This window comes from Battus philenor, unplaced genomic scaffold (assembly GCF_028537555.1).
Source record: "Battus philenor isolate CCGP_79_NKW_IND1 unplaced genomic scaffold, ilBatPhil1.0.hap1 SCAF_17, whole genome shotgun sequence".
Taxonomy (NCBI): domain Eukaryota; kingdom Metazoa; phylum Arthropoda; class Insecta; order Lepidoptera; family Papilionidae; genus Battus; species Battus philenor.
The window spans coordinates 8,446,293-8,464,429 of record NW_027181679.1 but is presented as its reverse complement, the minus strand read 5'-3'; the positions used below and the strand labels follow the sequence as shown (position 1 = coordinate 8,464,429).

The 18,137-nt window shown below is 33.4% G+C and overlaps 1 protein-coding gene across 2 annotated transcripts; it reads right to left on the bottom strand.

Moving 5' to 3' along the window:
- Positions 1-327: 327 nt before the first annotated feature.
- On the bottom strand, positions 328-17,530 carry Gnpat (dihydroxyacetone phosphate acyltransferase). Of its 2 annotated transcripts, XM_068762876.1 has the most exons (11): positions 17,300-17,530; positions 16,730-16,906; positions 15,580-15,709; positions 14,724-14,927; positions 10,387-10,538; positions 7,731-8,223; positions 6,984-7,121; positions 6,090-6,169; positions 4,229-4,390; positions 3,581-3,729; positions 328-2,290 (listed from the first exon to the last, which is right to left on the bottom strand). In XM_068762876.1, the coding sequence occupies exons 1-11, from the start codon at positions 17,480-17,482 to the stop codon at positions 2,143-2,145; spliced, it is 2,016 nt and encodes a 671-aa protein (XP_068618977.1). In that variant the 5' UTR covers positions 17,483-17,530; the 3' UTR covers positions 328-2,142. The 2 variants fall into 2 exon arrangements, with proteins under 2 accessions (XP_068618977.1, XP_068618978.1); XM_068762877.1 differs by lacking the exon at positions 16,730-16,906.
- Positions 17,531-18,137: the final 607 nt, after the last annotated feature.

Sequence of the window (18,137 nt, the reverse complement as noted above, 5' to 3'; positions counted from 1 at the left end):
TTTTAATAAAGCATATTTTGGAATTAACCATGTCATTTGGAAAACTTAATACTGTTCGCGATAAGCTGACGTACAAAATACATTATCTATTGTCAAATGAATGAATGATTAATGTCAAATGAATGAATGATTAATGTCAAATGAATGAATGATTAATGTCAAATTAATGAATGATTAATGTCAAATGAATGAATGATTAATGTCAAATGAATGAATGATTAATGTCAAATGAATGATTAATGTCAAATGAATGAATGATTAATGTCAAATGAATCAATGATTAATGTCCAATGAATTTTCTTTTAAACACAAAGTATATTTTCTACGTTAAACATTTGCATAGATCATAGGTTGCCAACGTTGGCGATATAAATCCTTGATGCAGAAATTTTTAAAAAATATTTTGACATTTAAAACGTATTTTATACGGTGTTGGGAACTTATGATTTATAATGGCTTTTGCGGACTACAAGTCTCATTTTGTCTATATTACATTACATAATCAGAAGTGGATGTGGGCAGGGTAAAAAGCACAGAAAAAATGACCAGTAGGCTGGTCAGCGTAAGACGTCCATTCACAAAATAAACAGACGACCTGGTTTAAGTTGCAAGAGGCTGGCAGATCCTAAGCAGTTCTTTATACAGCAGTAGATGACGATAACAATCGTTATGCATAAATATTAGAGTTATAAACATAACTTAATCACTTATTAACTTTAAGTAAAAAGTTTCTAGCAGTGAATTTATAGAACTAAGGAAGAAAATGTTAGCTGCGACATACCTAACCTGGAGAATAAGGTGAAGATGACTAAATAGTGTGATTTATGGGGGGAATGATATGCCAGTTTAATAAAAAGCTTTATACTCACTGGTTAAAACATATAAACATTAATCGAGCCACTGGCCAAGTAAAAAGTTTGACTAGAGAGATCTATTTATCAGCCAGAATAATGCAACCAATAATAAGTGCACTCGCGTTGCAGTAAATCATCATTACACAATTTGAAATAAAAAACATAAGCGTTTAAAGTAATCTATTCGTTAGAATCCTCATTTCAATCGCACAAAGACAAATTAGTTGCCGGTTTTACGCCTTCATGGAATTTTCGTGTTTTGTTCAGCCACTCCTCAATTATTGTTGCGCAATTCAATTTCGAAAGCCGATTTTAATTCGGACTTCGTCGGTGGGATAGTCGCTGTCTTTGTCATCATCATCTCAACAGACACTCATTACAAAGTACAGATCTTCCGTCAAAAATTGCCACGACGACCCGTCTTGCGTAATCCATCCAGCGACTTTTCAGAAAAGATAAAGTTATTGTAATCTATTAACCAGTTAAGTGCGTTCGTCGTGTATACTCGTGTGAAATAAAAATTACCATTCACTATAAAAACTGTAAATCTGAATAAAATGTAATAACAATATTATTTAGTGCTATATTCTCCTTATTATTAATGCGACCGCTATGTATTTTGTATGGAGGGGGCACGCGTATCAAAACTGACCTACTTCGTCAAAACCAAATCCTCTCCGAATATGTGCCGTTTATTCAGCAAACGGAAACAAGGTTTTGGTGTACGATGTGTGAAGTCGAACTTTGCGTAGTACCGTGCTTTGAAACATATCACACTGATAGCTTGAAATTTTGCAACCTATTTTCTTATTTTATTATTATTGCTTTTTTGTTTATGTATTTTTTGCAATTTTCAAGCTTTAAGTAATAATAAGGTATTGAGAAACGAATTGTTAGTTTCCTTGACGAATAAAAATGTAATCCGTAATAATGTGGTGATCTTTGTAAACTAAATTCCACAGTTAACTGCTTAAAAACAAAATCGGCGGTCTAATCACTTGAGACAATTTATGATTAAATCTATGAATGAATTGATTATATTTCGCTAGATGCGGATGGCAACATATCGGTCATCGTGACGGTTTTACATTGCAGAGGGCGTCTATTGGTTGACATGATGATTTCTCTGGGCGTCTGTCAATGATGATTTACTGGTTTCTTAAAGCGAATCTGATGTTACAGTAAAATTCTACCAATAGGTTGTGCTAGATTACATACATATACAGATATCACGGAGAAGAGTATATATATGGCAATATAGTACATGCTTGATAAGAGTTAAAATTGGCTAGAGTCGGCAAGCAACGGGCGCGTGCCGTATAAAGACAAGGTTGTCGCTGCCACAACACACTTGCATCACTGGAAGTACCGAGCTGACTAGACGTCGACACTTTTCCATAACTTCCGGCACCAGCTCGTACAGGACGTCTTTATCGCTGCAATACATAATAAAAAAGTTTTTGTAATAAATTTCGCCTGATAAGTATTAATTATTAATAATAATATTACGGTTGCATTATACAATATTCACAGAGTTAATAACCTTTTGTGTGCTTAAAAATATTTAAATGTGATTTTGTAAAATAATCTTGGTTTTACTTTTCTTTGTAAGAAAATAAGAAAAACACAGTTTTATTCTAGTGAACCAAGTATACAAAAGGTTAATATCAAGAAATGTAAAACTTATTTCATTGGCTAGCCATAACCAGGTAAGAATGCTTGTATGTGAAACAAACAGTATAAACTACAGTACGGTCAGTTACAGTCGTTTTGTTGTTATATTGATTGTTCCTGATTTATATATATATTGTGATTTGGTATGTTCTTGCATTGATTCCTGTTGAGCTTGATTTTGAACAACAGAAAACTCAGAAACAAATAAATAGAGACAGAGTTTCATCAACGGAAAGGCGATCATAAAGTAAATAAAAATAATTAAGTAGCCGTATATAAATATAAATAAATATTTGTTTCGTACACAAGCTATTTATAAGTGTAGTTGAAACAGCAACATCCAAGAAATTTTCATCTATGTACTGACTCGTGATATTTCTACAACAATAAGCCTAGGGAAACTTGATTGAATTTGATATGAATATTCCTTTCGACGAGTAGAGGAAGAAGGGTAGCTAAGAATGAATTTTGCAAAATTCTGCTTACAAAAGAGTTTGCGAAAGCGTTATTAAGTTCGCGAAGAAGGCGGGGACAGCTATTACAATATATAACAAGATGGCGACTCTCAGTCAACATACAAGACTACCCTTCGCGTGAAAAATGCAGCGAGACGTCATTGTCCGCTTAGCCACGTCCCGTAATCATTTGTATTTAGAAAGTCAAGTGGACAGTGACCAGGTGAAGGTATACTTGCTTTTGAACCCAACTTTTGAATGTTTCAAAATATCCTCAAGAAAGATTCAGTCTATTTGTGGCGCTGTGTGCGTGTTTTTTAGTGTTAAAACGCCTTTTCTTACATAAATAACAAAATGTGTTGCATTATTATACACGGAACAGCAAACATAACTGATTTTAATTTTAGCGCCTACAAAAATGATCTAATATGTCTATTAAAATTAACATATAACAGGCATAGCATAATAAAAAAAGAAAGCATTTTTTTAAAATAAAAATTGCATTTGTGTGCATCGGTGCGCGTGCATGTTAGTTTACCCGCGTGCGTGTGAGTGTATGTGGGCATGTGTGTGTATTTTGGTACAAAAGTATCTCACGTTTTATGGCACAGAAGCGCGCCGACTAGCACCAAACCTTGCAAGCAATTGGCAGTCGCTTCCAGGCTAAGGCAGTAAGGATGGCGCGCTCTTTCCTCGGCTCGCTTTTGAACAAGCTTGAGTAGCTCTTTATTCTTGCATCTCTTTTTCTATAAAATATAAAAAACTTTTTCGTTAATTTTTTCTGACATAAGCTGAAATTTTATATTACCATTAACATATTACAATAGGAAAATTACACTTTAAATTATATTTATTAGTATACGCTGCATAGTAACCTAGATCCAAAGAATAACAAAATTAGTTTACATTATCCAGAAAAATTACGTATAATAATTGTTATAGATCATACAATAGGTTTTGGTAAGTGTTGCTGGAAATCAAGTTGCATTCTTATTATTTATTGTTCTATACAAATAACTACTCGGAAGGGATTAAATATACTTTTAACTATATATAGTGATTTGCAGAATGTATCCACTTTAAAAATACATTTCCATACGTATTACAGAATATAAAAATATTACAAAAAATACATTGCTAAGAATATAAATTTTATTGTTCCTGCCATACCTATGTGGTTAACGAACTTAAGACATGTACTTCTAAATCCTACTTAGTGCTATAAAATTAGATATAAAACCTTACCTCGATCATAACTTCCTGACACAACAGTGTGGTGGTGAGTGCCGGCAGTGTAACCCAGTCCAACACAAAATGTAATTTTTTCGCATCGCCGACGGTGATCATGCCTCCATTGTTAACAAGGACATTACATCGCAGGCAGTACTCTAAGGCTTTGTTGAATGTCTGGTAACAAAATATACTTGTGTAAGTCAAAACTCTACATTCTACACTTTTTTTTCGCTTGGACCAGTGTATTTCTACGATATTAAGTCGACTGTCTACCTTGAGGGTAGACGTATGCCTTTTTACGAGTGATTTTTCTTTTGAGTTGAGCAGTGTATATATTATGATCCAAAATTTTGACAAACGTGTATTTATTATTGTGACTTTTATCTGTTATTATAAATATTATATGTTATATAATTTATATAACACATTTATATTGTCTTAACACTAAAGTGTACTGTTTTCTTTAAGTGAAAATTCAATTAGCTTTCGCAGGTATCATTTACATATTAATATACACCTGTAAGTTTTCCATAATCAATAATATAAGATATTTATTAAATAACTAGCAGTCCTGTCACAATTCGTGCTGTCAAATGTGACAGGCGAAAAAAAAAAACGAGTCACATTTTTCAGAGTATGCACTTTATGTATGCTTTAATGTTATAATGCTCACTAACCTTGGCTTTTAACGAAATAATGTTTCACAAACGATGTACACAGAATTGCGTGTGTATTATGAAGCCCTTTACAATATACATAAAACTGTGATGCAGTTAAAATTTAGTGAATGCTCGCGGTAGGCGGAAGTAAGTCGGATAATTAAATGCAGGTTCAGGGCTGGGATTCTTTACACCCCTACCGACACCCCAATCTATCCCTTAACCCTACGTATGCCGCAACATGGCGCCTGTGTCTGCCTGTGTGCCTCTGCCAGGAACGATTTATTTTAAGGTTATGAAATATTATTGTATATGATCCTGTCGTCTGTATTACATCTAGAGCAAGTAAGTTTTAAGGTGATTCGATATAATGTAGCCTACTTTCTTTCGGGCAGATCCGACTCGTACGCACCTGGGGAGTTCGGACAGATATGTCCATAGATATTCGACAGGTTTAACCGACTTCCACATCCGTTAAGTTTAACAACATAACGCGTCATGCAATGTCTAAATAAACAACAATTACTTACAAAAATAAGTTTTCTATTTTGCACACTAAAAGTTACTAAACCATAAAACTTTAGTAAGTGTTATCATATTTTTATTGTAATGTTTCATGGTTCACGATATATTGTTTGATTACAACCTAACACTCGTTTTTATTTTATTTGACGTCAAATTTTTGACAGCTTTGAAAAGGTTTTTTTTTAGCTTACTCTGTGGTTTGTATGATAAAAGAGTTGTATTGACTATTAAAGATTCTGTCGTTTTTTTTTTTTACTAAAAAATCTAATTCAGATAAACTATTCAGGAGTTTTTCCTAACAGTGCATTTCATTTATATTTACGTAGAAGATTTTTTCTAACAAGGAACATTTTACATCAAATTTGCATAACAATTCACAATGGTCGAAATGTAATATTTTTCAATAAAATAATTTATAGCTTTTTTGTTCTCACAAATGCGCGGTCTAAAAGCTGCGACGAGGTAAAGGGAGATAAAAAAGAGACCACGAATACCGCCGACGCGAACCGGAGTGACAGAAGGAAGCAACTGATACTCCTCTATCTCGCTCGCTGTCTACTTTCGGTAGCAATATATTACAATTCCTGTTGTAGCGAAAACCCTAGAAGTAGATGAACGTAGTACTGAGCCGGGCCGTTTCCTACTAGATAAAATTAATTGTAAAACTCTTCGCAATTGCAACAACTTACATCTTTTTCAGTTCTGTCAATATGGTAGAATTCGCGCTTCAATAATTTTCTTAATTGATGGTAATCAGAGGCCAATTTATCTGAAAATAAAAAGGTATTTATGAAATTAATAGTCATTTGACAAAGTAGTCTATTAATCTTAGATTAGATTTTGATAATTAATGTAATTACTTAACATATTTGTGTTTGGGAAAATAATTACTACATCACTTTTAAAATTTTGTTTCAAAATTCATTTTTGTATTTTTTTTATATTTATCATTTTCCAGAGCTGGGCAGTGCGCTGGGCCGTAGCTTTCTAGTAGGATCGATGGGAAGCAGACTGCAACCAGTGTCTTCCGACGACATCCTCAAGGCCAATGTTCGTATGTGCCAGTTATTACTTGATAACGTTGCAACATTTAATCAGTCCAGCTGACTGTAAATATCGGTATTCTATTTTAATCAATTACTTGAAATTAAAGCAGAATTCGTCAAAAAACAGCGTGATTATGTATCGTTGTAAAAGCTTTAAAAGTGAAAATGTATATGTTCCTTTGTCAGGAATTTACACCAATTTTCGACAACTATGTATAAAATTATCACTTTGAAAATATGTTACATTAGGTAAATTTTTCTGTTGCAAATTGAATTCGAAAAAGATTTAAAGAAAAAAATATTAAATGCGCCAAACCAATAATTTTTGGCAGTACAAAATTTGCAGGGTCAGATAGTAAACATTAATACGTTTTAATATGTACTAATCAGAATTTTGAAAACATTTTTTCTTAGTTTTAACCTAGTTGGATTGACAACACATGCGTGCAGCGCAAGTCCGATCCCCGTGACAATCTTTGGAGGCTTTTTCTTTGCAGTGAGCTCACATCAGCTGACCTATTGAGGATAATGATCTACCTATATCAGTCGGTCCTCTTTTGACGATAAGGTAAGCTAGTGCCGGGGGCACAAAGTGATGCAGCACAGGGTTGACGTAGATCTGCACTTGGATTACCGCCACTGCGCCTATCATCGTGTCCGCCTTTAGAACGTGTCCTAGAACAAATAAATGCTACACTATCTAATAGATTTCATTGTTTTCGATTTAAGAATAGAACGAATTTTTGGTGGAGTTACTATTAAAGGAGAAACATAGAATCTGAGTGGAAGAAATATATCAATATCGAGAGAACAAGAAACGAGACACTTAAAAAAAACTGTTCTTAAATTTTTAATCACGCAAAGATTATTATAAAAAAAATATTGTAAATAATTTTATAATAAACGTCTCTTACTTAATATGATTCTGTGTAATTTAGAAATTATTTAAACCAGTATGCGAAAATGTATTCACTCCGACAAAGCAAATAAATAATTTAATTTTTTAATTTTTAATTTAATTAAATTAGCCAAAGGTGTCGACGCGGATTTAATTATTTATCCGATTTATCTCGCTAATAATGGAGTGTGCCATAGCGCATAGCATAGACGCTGCCATACAAGTTAATGTTTTGTCATAGTTTCGCTGCCGCACGTGAATTCATCTGTAAATATAAAAGTGTAAAACCTAACATTTTTTATGCCATGAAGTAAAAATCATTCATTAAACTTTTCAAATTACTATCAACATATAATAATATAAATATTACGGTATGAAGAACTCACCTTTCATTTTTCTTTTAACGTCACTCGTAACTTCCATCGGATCGCCTGTTATAAGCCGCAATCGTCTTTCCCGATCTAACGTCACAAGTTTGTGATGCACCGTCAGGATCCTGTCAACGTTGTTCTTCACATCTTTCACGTGCACGGACGCTCCGAGGTCTTTTAGAACTTGTATCATCCACTCTACTTCGCGAAGAATTTCCTCATAATAAAGCGGCTCATTTTTCATGATGCTATTCATCAGAACAAGTGAGAGCAGGTTAGTTATGGTTGTCACGGTGTTGTACTGCTGCAAGGCGACGACTTCGTGAGCGATGTGCTGCGTGTGCGCGAGTTGCTTAAGCGTGAGCTGCTGCAGACTTACTGGCTTCAACAATTCGCTCGTCACCAAATTTTCGTTCCTCAATGTTTCTTTCAAAGATATCGGCGTTGCAAAGTTGATGTATATATTGCCGAAGTGGTCATTCAGACTGCGCAGGGCTTTGAGAAGTCCCTGTAAAAAACAAACGTTAATAAATATCCGCTTACCAGTAAATAAGAATCAAGAAAAGACTTCCTTCCTTTTGGTCATCAATAGGACAAAAAATACTCTCAACAATAAAAACATAAGAACAAAATTGACAGAAACATAACAATATCTCATTTTACGATTGTAATATTTTTAACTGTGACAGTAACGGAGCGTAGTAGGTAAGCATAATAAAGGCTCTCTATAAAGTAGAGGTACCGAGTATTTTGTAAATAGAAATGGTAAGAAATTTTGTACTAGTTGAAATAATATTTTATTAAGGATAAAGAAATAACGTACATCGCAACACGCTTTCATTTCTCGTCGACTTCTGACTGAACGATATTTTGCAGCCAGTTTATCATATTAGTTTTAAAGACAACTCCACTATTTAATCTTCTAAATTATTACAGATAAAATTAAAAAATGTTCCAATTGAGTTTAATGTTCTTAGTTCGACTTTTTACTACTTATTTTAGATGGAATAATGAGTTGTACAACCGGAAAGTTTTCATTATGTACACCTACATATCAATATCCGATCGGTATTATTGACGTGCGACAAACTGTATGAATCCTCGACACGTATTTTACATTTGCTTACTCATACAACAACCTTCAACCTTCTAATACTAAACAAATGTTATACTGGACAAATAATAAAAGTCTTACGTACTTACATAACAATTAGAAATTACAAATGAACTCAAATAGTAGTGTAACATCTAAGCTTGCAATATACCGAAAACAATCTTAATTGGCATTTTAAAAAGAATCCGCTACTATGCAATAAAACTATACCAAGGAACATTTCCAACAAAAGACATTGAAGCGTTACGGAAGCTGATGATTTTGTAATTACGTTTATCACGTAGACGTGATGTGACGTTAGACGTCTAAATGTGAGACCAAGTCATCATATTTATTATTTAATCGGAAGTTTAGGACGACTGAATCATAGAGCAAATGTAGCCTGTCTGTTTCTGCTGTAACGCGGTACTTCCCACAGTCCGTGGTCCAATGCTGGGCAAGTGTACGAAGCCGTAGAACCCGAAAATGGTACTGAGCGAAGGTGTAATGCGGAGCGGCACAAAGAAGTACATCTTTGAGCCCGTACTTTGGAACCCAGTGGTATTTTAGCATTGTCATTAAAATGTTAACGACAAAAACACTTATTAAAGATTAATCGAGAATAAAAGAAGCACTCAAGTTATACGAACGTGGCGATTAAGTTCAAGGTAGCAAGCAGCGCGAGTGTGTCAGTTTTAAACAATCGAAAGAGTATATACCTAGTTTAACAATTTATTTTTCATTAATTTATAACAATGTTACAATTAGAACCGTTATAAGGCAATAAAGATGCATTTACAGTTTTAAATCTATGAAAATTCCACTAAAACACTTTTTATTAGATTGTTTATGTGATTAGATTTATGACTAATTTTAGTCATCGTTAAAAACATTTTTGACTCCTGCGTTTCTTTAAGCTAAAAACATATCCGTACACTTTGCTAGATTAATTCTACCACAAACGTGACCGTGACGAACAAGTTACTTCTTCTCTCTTGGTTCGAGCCACGTGACTATAGTTTTAGAGAACTGTTTTTACTCTTGTTATAATAGTGTGACAGACTGAATAAAAAACACCACTAGCTAATAAAGCCGTTATCCTACTGATAGTTGGTGTGTCAGCAAGTTCAATAGTTGCACCAGAAATATTTAAAATATTCAAAGGTTTACTGTAACATCATGTTCGTTCCACTCTTCTTTCAAATCGTCGTTACCATCTGATGCTATATTTCTTTTTTGATATTTTGGTGGCGTAATATCGGAGTCGCTCTATTTTGATACAGTATCATTTTTACAGTTATCACAATTTGATTCACAATCACACGGACAATCAGATAAAGCATCTGCGTGGAATTCATTGAAAGATTTTCCATTTTTTACAACTAAAGATTTGGAGGCTCTTATAAGTGAGAGCAACAACTTGTATTCTATTAATATTTGCACTGCATGGCCGCTAACAAAGATAACAATAGTCATGTAAAAAAATCCATCACGAGTTTACTTATGGCCGGTCAGGAACGTTCGGTCTTAAAAACACACATGTGTTAATCTGGGCGACAAAGTTGGCAACTTACTCACCCCGGTGGACTCCTTCGGCTTAGGAACGCCGATGTGCTCGTACGCGAACAGAGTTTGCTCCATGATGCGCTCGTAGCTGAAGTTAACCGGCACGATCGTGATGTCGGACACCTCGCCCGCGAAGAATGGCACTAGGCTCATGGACAGCATACCTGCCGTTTGCATTTTATTTCGCTTTGAATACTATTTTATTTTGGCTTTACACAGCAGCCCCATTTATTATGAAAATATACAGAGTGAATATATGTGTTCATATGTGTGTGTATGTATATATATGTATGTATACATAATATTGGGTATTACATAATATAAATATACATTTTATGGTATTAATATACATATTATGTAGTAGTCATTAGCATATTTATGTGTTTTCATGTGATTTCCTTCCTTTTATTCTATTTCTAGTATTTTTTGATGTAAACGACTTTCAACTGCCTTTATTAATTTATCTATGCACCACCCAAACGGTCAACTGGCAGAGAATGCCTTCGGCATTAAGTACGCTGTAATACGGAAATGTATAGTTTCTTAAATTAATAAATAAAAGCTTAAACTTATGAATGTGTAGCACATTTGCAGTAAATTTAAGTACAGTATACATTATCAAAATCCAATAGTTTCAGAACAATAAACAACGTAATGAAAATATAGTAACAAATTTCAAATTATTCTTTTTTTTAGACGATATCTCGTTGCGCTCAGCAAGGATTACTATGTATTAAAATTAATTATTGTATACTATCTGTCCCTACGGAATATACTGCTGTTACTTACCTGTTACTTACCTCTCATATTCCAATAAAAAAAAATAGTCTATGAGGACAGATCGAAACAATCATTAATTTTAATTGTATTACTACGAATTTTACAAACACTCTTTCTTACTGTATTATTATTGCGTTATTCATTATTTAAGCAATCATAGATTTTTGGATCCATGAATTATTACCTCACATGAATTGATTAGAAATGTTGTATGTCTAAATGTTCATTCTTTTATTTAAAGCATTTACATCTATAAGCAATCATCCTATTTATAGTTTAAATTGTATTATTTTAATTCGTTACTTTTTTGCCCGTATCAAATTAATCGTAACTGTGTTAGAACTAATCTACTGTCTTTAAAAGTAGACACGTGTAAAAATAATGAATCGTCTTACAATAGTAAATTATCTTGACTTGTAAAATTTTAACCAATCACCCTGTAAACACAGTGATAAACTGCCAGATGTATACGATAAAATAAGACTGCTTCTAATTGTAATAATTATAATTTGTTGAGTTTTGATAACGTAACAAGATAATATAATAAATGATTAAACATGTTCTGTACTGGGGACACAAATCTATATTTCGAAACGAAAAATATGTCTCGTACAACAAATAAATAGCATCTGATGATTATATAAGTTAAAGTGACTAATGTAAAATCGCGTAGTTGTTAAAAAACAAATATTGTACCCATATTTTCTAATCATCTAATAGAAAATTAGTTGTTGAAGATGAACATTTATACGTCTTTTTATGATTGGTATAAATAACGACTCTTCATCATCATGTAAGCCACATAGACACACACCTATTCCATGGCACAGGTCTTTCCGCATGATTGCCGTGATGACTGATCTTGTGCTGTCGTGGGTATAACTAACCGGAATCCTGTCCACGCCGCGTCAACCGGCTCCTGGTCACCACTAGTGAACCTTTCAACCCCACGGCCGATGTATCGTACCAGCGATATGTCTCAGTTATATATTATAAAAATTAAAACATGATTTTATTCGTAGTAGATTTCTTTAGTAAAAAGGTTCCTATTTCTGCAGCAGAGTTCTGTTCAGTCGAATAGTATCGAGTATCTACCTAAGGTGCCTTTCGGGGGCATTTAGGACCAGGCACTTTAGAATATCTGACATACATGAAGAATTGGTGAGCAGTAGTGTAAATCATCATCACTATTTAAGCCGCAAGACGTCCACTGCTTAGCCTTCCCTAAACATTTCCATAAAAACCGGTTGCAATCTGCCTGCTTCCAGCGTTTGCCGGCGACAATAACAAGATCGTTTGTCCACGTTGTGGGTGATCGTCTTACGAAGCCCTTTGGTCCGGTCCGTGGTCTATTAAAGACTTGCCTTATAACAAATAAATAATTAAATAATAATCTTTAGAGCAAATTACAATAAGTAGTGATCACAAGTGGTTTCACAATAAGATGATTTTACATAAATACATTAGTAATTGTTTACTTTCAAAATGACCATGACTGACTGGTTTTCTATACATAAAAGAATGGTTATATTTCGAACTATAGCTTATAAACAATACATTCTTATTCTTAAACGAACGTACAATTTAATAGTTTTAAAAATCACAGTAGCCCCTAGAACTGTTCTGAAGCCACGTAAGGAAATTTCGAGACGATAGGTTCCCAGAGTTTCTCATAAACCACTTTCAAAATTCAGCTGTTTAGCTGTTTTCAGTGGACCGCCTAAATCTTCAATTTACACCATATTCCGTAAATTTGATTAAAAAATGTGAATATTAGAAATTAAGTCACACGTACTAAATATGGAAGTTTTTACACGTAACTGTTGCTCATATTCCTAAAGTATTATCTGCCTTTATTGATAAGTGAAGGCGGGCCAACATTTTAGTTCTTCACTATCGAACGTCACTCGAATGTAGACTCCTGTTGAATCGCACGTGGAGCTCAGGGAATCCATCTGGACAACTTTGGAAATCGTTGTTGATAAACTCAAAGTCACAGGTGAGCCAAAAGCAAGAAAACAGTATATATATATATGTATATATAGTATTGGTGGGATGCAAAATTGGATCGTAAAGAAGGCAAACCTGCATAAAATCCAAATTTCCTTTGAAATGAATAATTATTAGCCTCTTGGACCGAATGCTTGACTAATTTTGTCTTCACGTTGTCTATTTACAGACTCGACTATATATCAAGATTTATTTTGAAAAAGAATTAATTTATATGTTTTTATTTTTCAGGGTTTTATATAGAAAGAGCAACGCTGTCAATTTTTTATTTTCAATGGGCTAAGCCTTGAATCTTAACAAATTCCCTATTTTATAAGAATTTTCCAAATGTTTTTGGAAAATTCTTATAAGATAACGCTTATATTTTAAAACGTGTTTATTCACAAGAAAGGTAATTCGATGGAATTTACTTTTTTAAATTATATCATCTCAATGACTTCTATTCTTATATTTGCACTCTTCTATACGAGTACGGAACTTTTTAAATGCTCGTCGCGAAGAGCCCACTGATTTTTTCCCATATAAATAAATCTGCTGGGGGTAGATCTGGGTGGCCATTGGATGTCGCCTCGTCTAGAAATAAAATTTACTTGTACCATTTCTGGACGGAATGTGTGACAAGTCTAAAAATCTTGCTGAAACCATGTGTTACGGTTATAACCAGCAAATTCCTGTGGCATCGGTGCCGTTACCTTAGGAGAGATCGGTTACCTTAGAAGAATAAAGCGGCGTCTCATGTTTCACGTTACCTACAATTCTATATGTTTAAATGTGCGTTTAGATGGAAATGAAAATAATATGTCAAAACCTTTGAAGTGCAAAACTGTAAAATCTTTGTACATTCTGAATATTTAATATGCTTCATTGCCAGTGCATGCTTGCGGTTTAATTTGCAGTATTGCCTCTATATTCCTACTGGTCAATATGCTTCGTTACGAGTACATGCTTGCTATTCAATATGCTTCATTGGTCGATCACGCGGGATGTTTTATACGCTTCGTTACTCGTGCATGCTTCTGTTGCCGGTGCATGGCAGCTATTATATATGCTTCATTGAGCTTCCAAAATTATAATGAAACATTACAATTTTTCCTATGTTTACAGTCAAAGTAATTGCGGTCCATTCCAAAACATCCATTTACTTGAAAAGTACAAGATTTTTTTCTTACGGTTAGTATTTGGTAGTTTAACCTTACAGCCACCATTGTGAAAAGTTTTAAACGTTTTAGATGGATTAATAGGTAAATGTTTACGTTACGATATGTTGGCAGATTGCATTGCAAATTAACATGTAATATTGACCTGTTCACGACGAGAACAAAATTAGAAAACAAATGCCTTAAGAGGAGACAGCGGGAGACAAGTTTTCTTTTAAACCTGAGGTTAAGATGCTTCAATGCCAATTATATATTTTTGAATATTTAAAGAACTATTTAAAAAAAATGGTAACTTTTTTTTAATACAGATATTTAAGAACTTATTTAAATTACATATTTCATGAATGTATGTTTTTTGAGTTAGTGAAACATAATTTGACAAAATAAGTTAAAATGTCTTACCATATTTAGGGAGCAAGCTCTTATTACTCCTGCTTCTAGTGCCCTCTATGAAGAACTCGATGGGAGCATGGTGCTTGGCTACTAAGGTACGGACGTACTGTGTCAGAGTCGCGGCATACAGCGGAGCGCCCGCGATTGTCCGTCGGATATAGAACGCTCCAGTTTCTCGCATCCGTTGCCCTACCACCGCCATAGAGTAGAAATCTGAAAAACGTTTTCTATATTAATTACAATCAACGTCCATATCCGCCCCAGAATTACCAACATCAAAAATCACGAATAAAGTACGTATACTGGTGTACGAGTTGATTCTCGTATGGTACAGGAATTTAGCCCGCAGCGCCTTTGTGTGTTTTGAGCCACTGTCCGAAAAATCTTTAAGCTTTAGCCCTATATAGTGATCACTCTAAAATATGTTACATTAATTTATTTTTTCTATTAGGATGCAACAGGCCAATAACTTCTGACAGTACAAATTCTGCAGGGACTTACAGTAAACAATAAATCATTGTAATATGGCTTAAACAGAATTTTGAAAACGCGTTTTCTTATTATTTTTTCATAACATTTTACATATTTCCAACTTTGACCCAAAGTATTAGGCACTCCCATAAAACAAGTGCACCTTAAAATCTATTATAAAAACACTTATTTATTTAACAACACAATTAGCGGCAATAAAATACAATATATATATATATATATAGTGGTTTTCAAAGATCTAAAAACATCTGGTACGCGAAACGTGAAAAACAACTCTCAGACTACCGGTCACTTAACCAAAAAATTGTAAAGGGGTTTATTATTTCTGTATTACGTAGTCATGCGAAAGTTCGTTTTTTAGGTACATACTTACCCATGCCGGCGGCGACGGCTGGCAGTTCAATGTCATAGTGATAGCATAAATAGGTGAGAACACAGAAGTCGGCGTAACTGCGATGTGTCGGAAGGAACAAAATCGGATTTTTTCCCATATCTTCTTTCATCTACAAGACAACAAATTACATAACATTACCTTAATATTTTAGGTTTTAAAATATTTGATGCATCTGTCCACCACCGAGATTCCCAGACTTTTTTCTCATAGACCACATCCAAAATTTACTTACAGCAATATTTCTACCATATTCCCAAAACTCTACCAAAAATATGAAGATTAGATATCTCTATGGAAATTTGTGTTGTGTCTGAGCTCCAACCATTGATTACAAGCACACACCACAATAACAAGTTCTCAACTTCTTAAAATATTATCTGCCTACATTGACAGGTGAAGTCAAGCCAACAATTTAGTTCTTTATTATCTAAGCTGATAAATTTTTGTGGGTGTGTCTCCTTTAGACCCCTATTGGTCCTCGTGGACCACTTTGGGAAACAATAGTTTGCACAAAAAAATTATGTCTCTGCATAATCAATTATTAACATTCCTAACAAGTTTCCATCATTTATTGTGATCACTCATTCCAATTATAAAGGTTCCACACAAGAAACTTAATAATTTTTTAAATGATCATACATTAAGATAAAGCTATTTATATCCAAACTTTATTATCAATTTAAAACATTACTGCTGTAACTTAATTACCATGTTATATATTATTTATTATTATTTTATATTTATATTTCAAATGATTAATATTCATAATTGTTTTCTATCTGTTCCTGCAGACTGAACTGCTAGAAGTTATTAGCCTGACACATTCCAATAGAAAAAAATAATAATGTAACATTTTTCACAGTGATCACTTTGACTATAAATAAGTAAAAATTCTTCAATGCTTTTTGTCAGCAAATGAGCTATTTATACATCTCTTTATATAACTATAATATAACCAATCACTTTGATAGAGATGATATAATGAGAGTTTATATGTCAAATCAGTAATAGCAATCGGAATAATAATTACCACTTTCATTAACAACATCAAAAACAATGGCTACTAATTGGTAGTGTTTGAACTATAATTAATGCTCCAAGCTCAATGTTAAATACATTTAAATATCACCTGTAAAATTGCAGGTTCATTAACAAAGATGCCGATTTTCATCATGAACGAGATCTTCAGAAACACAATTCCCATCCATCTTATTACATGCATCTTCTTGTCCAGTCCCATTTCTTCAAGGTAGGACTTTACCTCCTTTAGTAGTTTAGATTTTGGAACCCCAGATCTTGCACTCTCCTATGTGGCAGACATGATAATATCAGGTTGATGAAAAATAATTTTAATAGTAAAAAGGTGCAGGAAAAGTTCTGATCTTTCCCATTTTTCTATCGCTTTTTTTCAACCAAAATCATTGTCACATCAAAAATATTCAATAAATTAAATCTAGTCTATACAGTTTTTCAACAAAATTTGTTTAGAATTGTTATGATGTAAGTTATTTTTTTGGCTTGAGTCCATTCATTACATTATTTTCCTTAATTCTCATAAATTAAACAGATGTGTTACATGATCATATGATGTTATGTTTTCCAGAGAGTACAGTCTTATTCCTGCTTTAATGGTTTAACAACAAAATTAATCTGTGAACACATTAATAATGGAAGATCTTTATGATAAAGGTTTACTTACCGCTTCAATAAAAGAAGTAATGTACGCTGAATTAGCGACTATTTCTTTTAGTTCATTCGATGTGCATGGCCTATCTAGAATAAAAGTTTGTTTTGGTGTCCATAGGCGAGTCATAAACTTAAAAATACCAAATTGAGTGTTTCTAGGTTCAAGAATATTGAAAAATTGCACTATTTCATTCATTATAAGAGCTAAAAATTCAGTTCATTTACTCAAATTTACACTTTCTTTTGCCGAATATTATATTTCTATAAAGACATTTCGCTGTTCACTTAACAATTTTATAAACATATTTGTTCAAAATTCATTAACATTATACAACCACCTTTCAATCGATTGCAATGAAAACTGTCATAGTGTAATTTGCAAGGCGTGCAAATGACAGCTGTCTTTTTGGTGTTGTTAGAGGAACCGATTTAATTATATTTATTGTTTTTACTAAAAAAAAATATTAAGATTTTTCTTGACAGGTGCGTGTTTTTGGCAAAGAGGATTCCTCGATCATTAAATTCACTATAATGCTCGCTTTATATTTCAAATTATACTTTTTACAGGCTATCGTGTTTATTGACACATTTGCGAAATATTAAATTTCACGACCTCTTGTAGGTTGAAATTTTTATAAATCTTAAGAAGGCAATCTAAAGGGAAAACGTAACATACGTTTACAGTTATTTCATATAACATTATAAATTTAAATATATTTCAAAAAAATACATATTGACCTACGCGATCATAGCTCTGGTCAGACATACTACCTTGTACGTAAATGGCCTGTCTTGCAGTGGCAGCCCATCAGCTGCACTAAATGAATATCTAAACTCTTAATAATAATAAA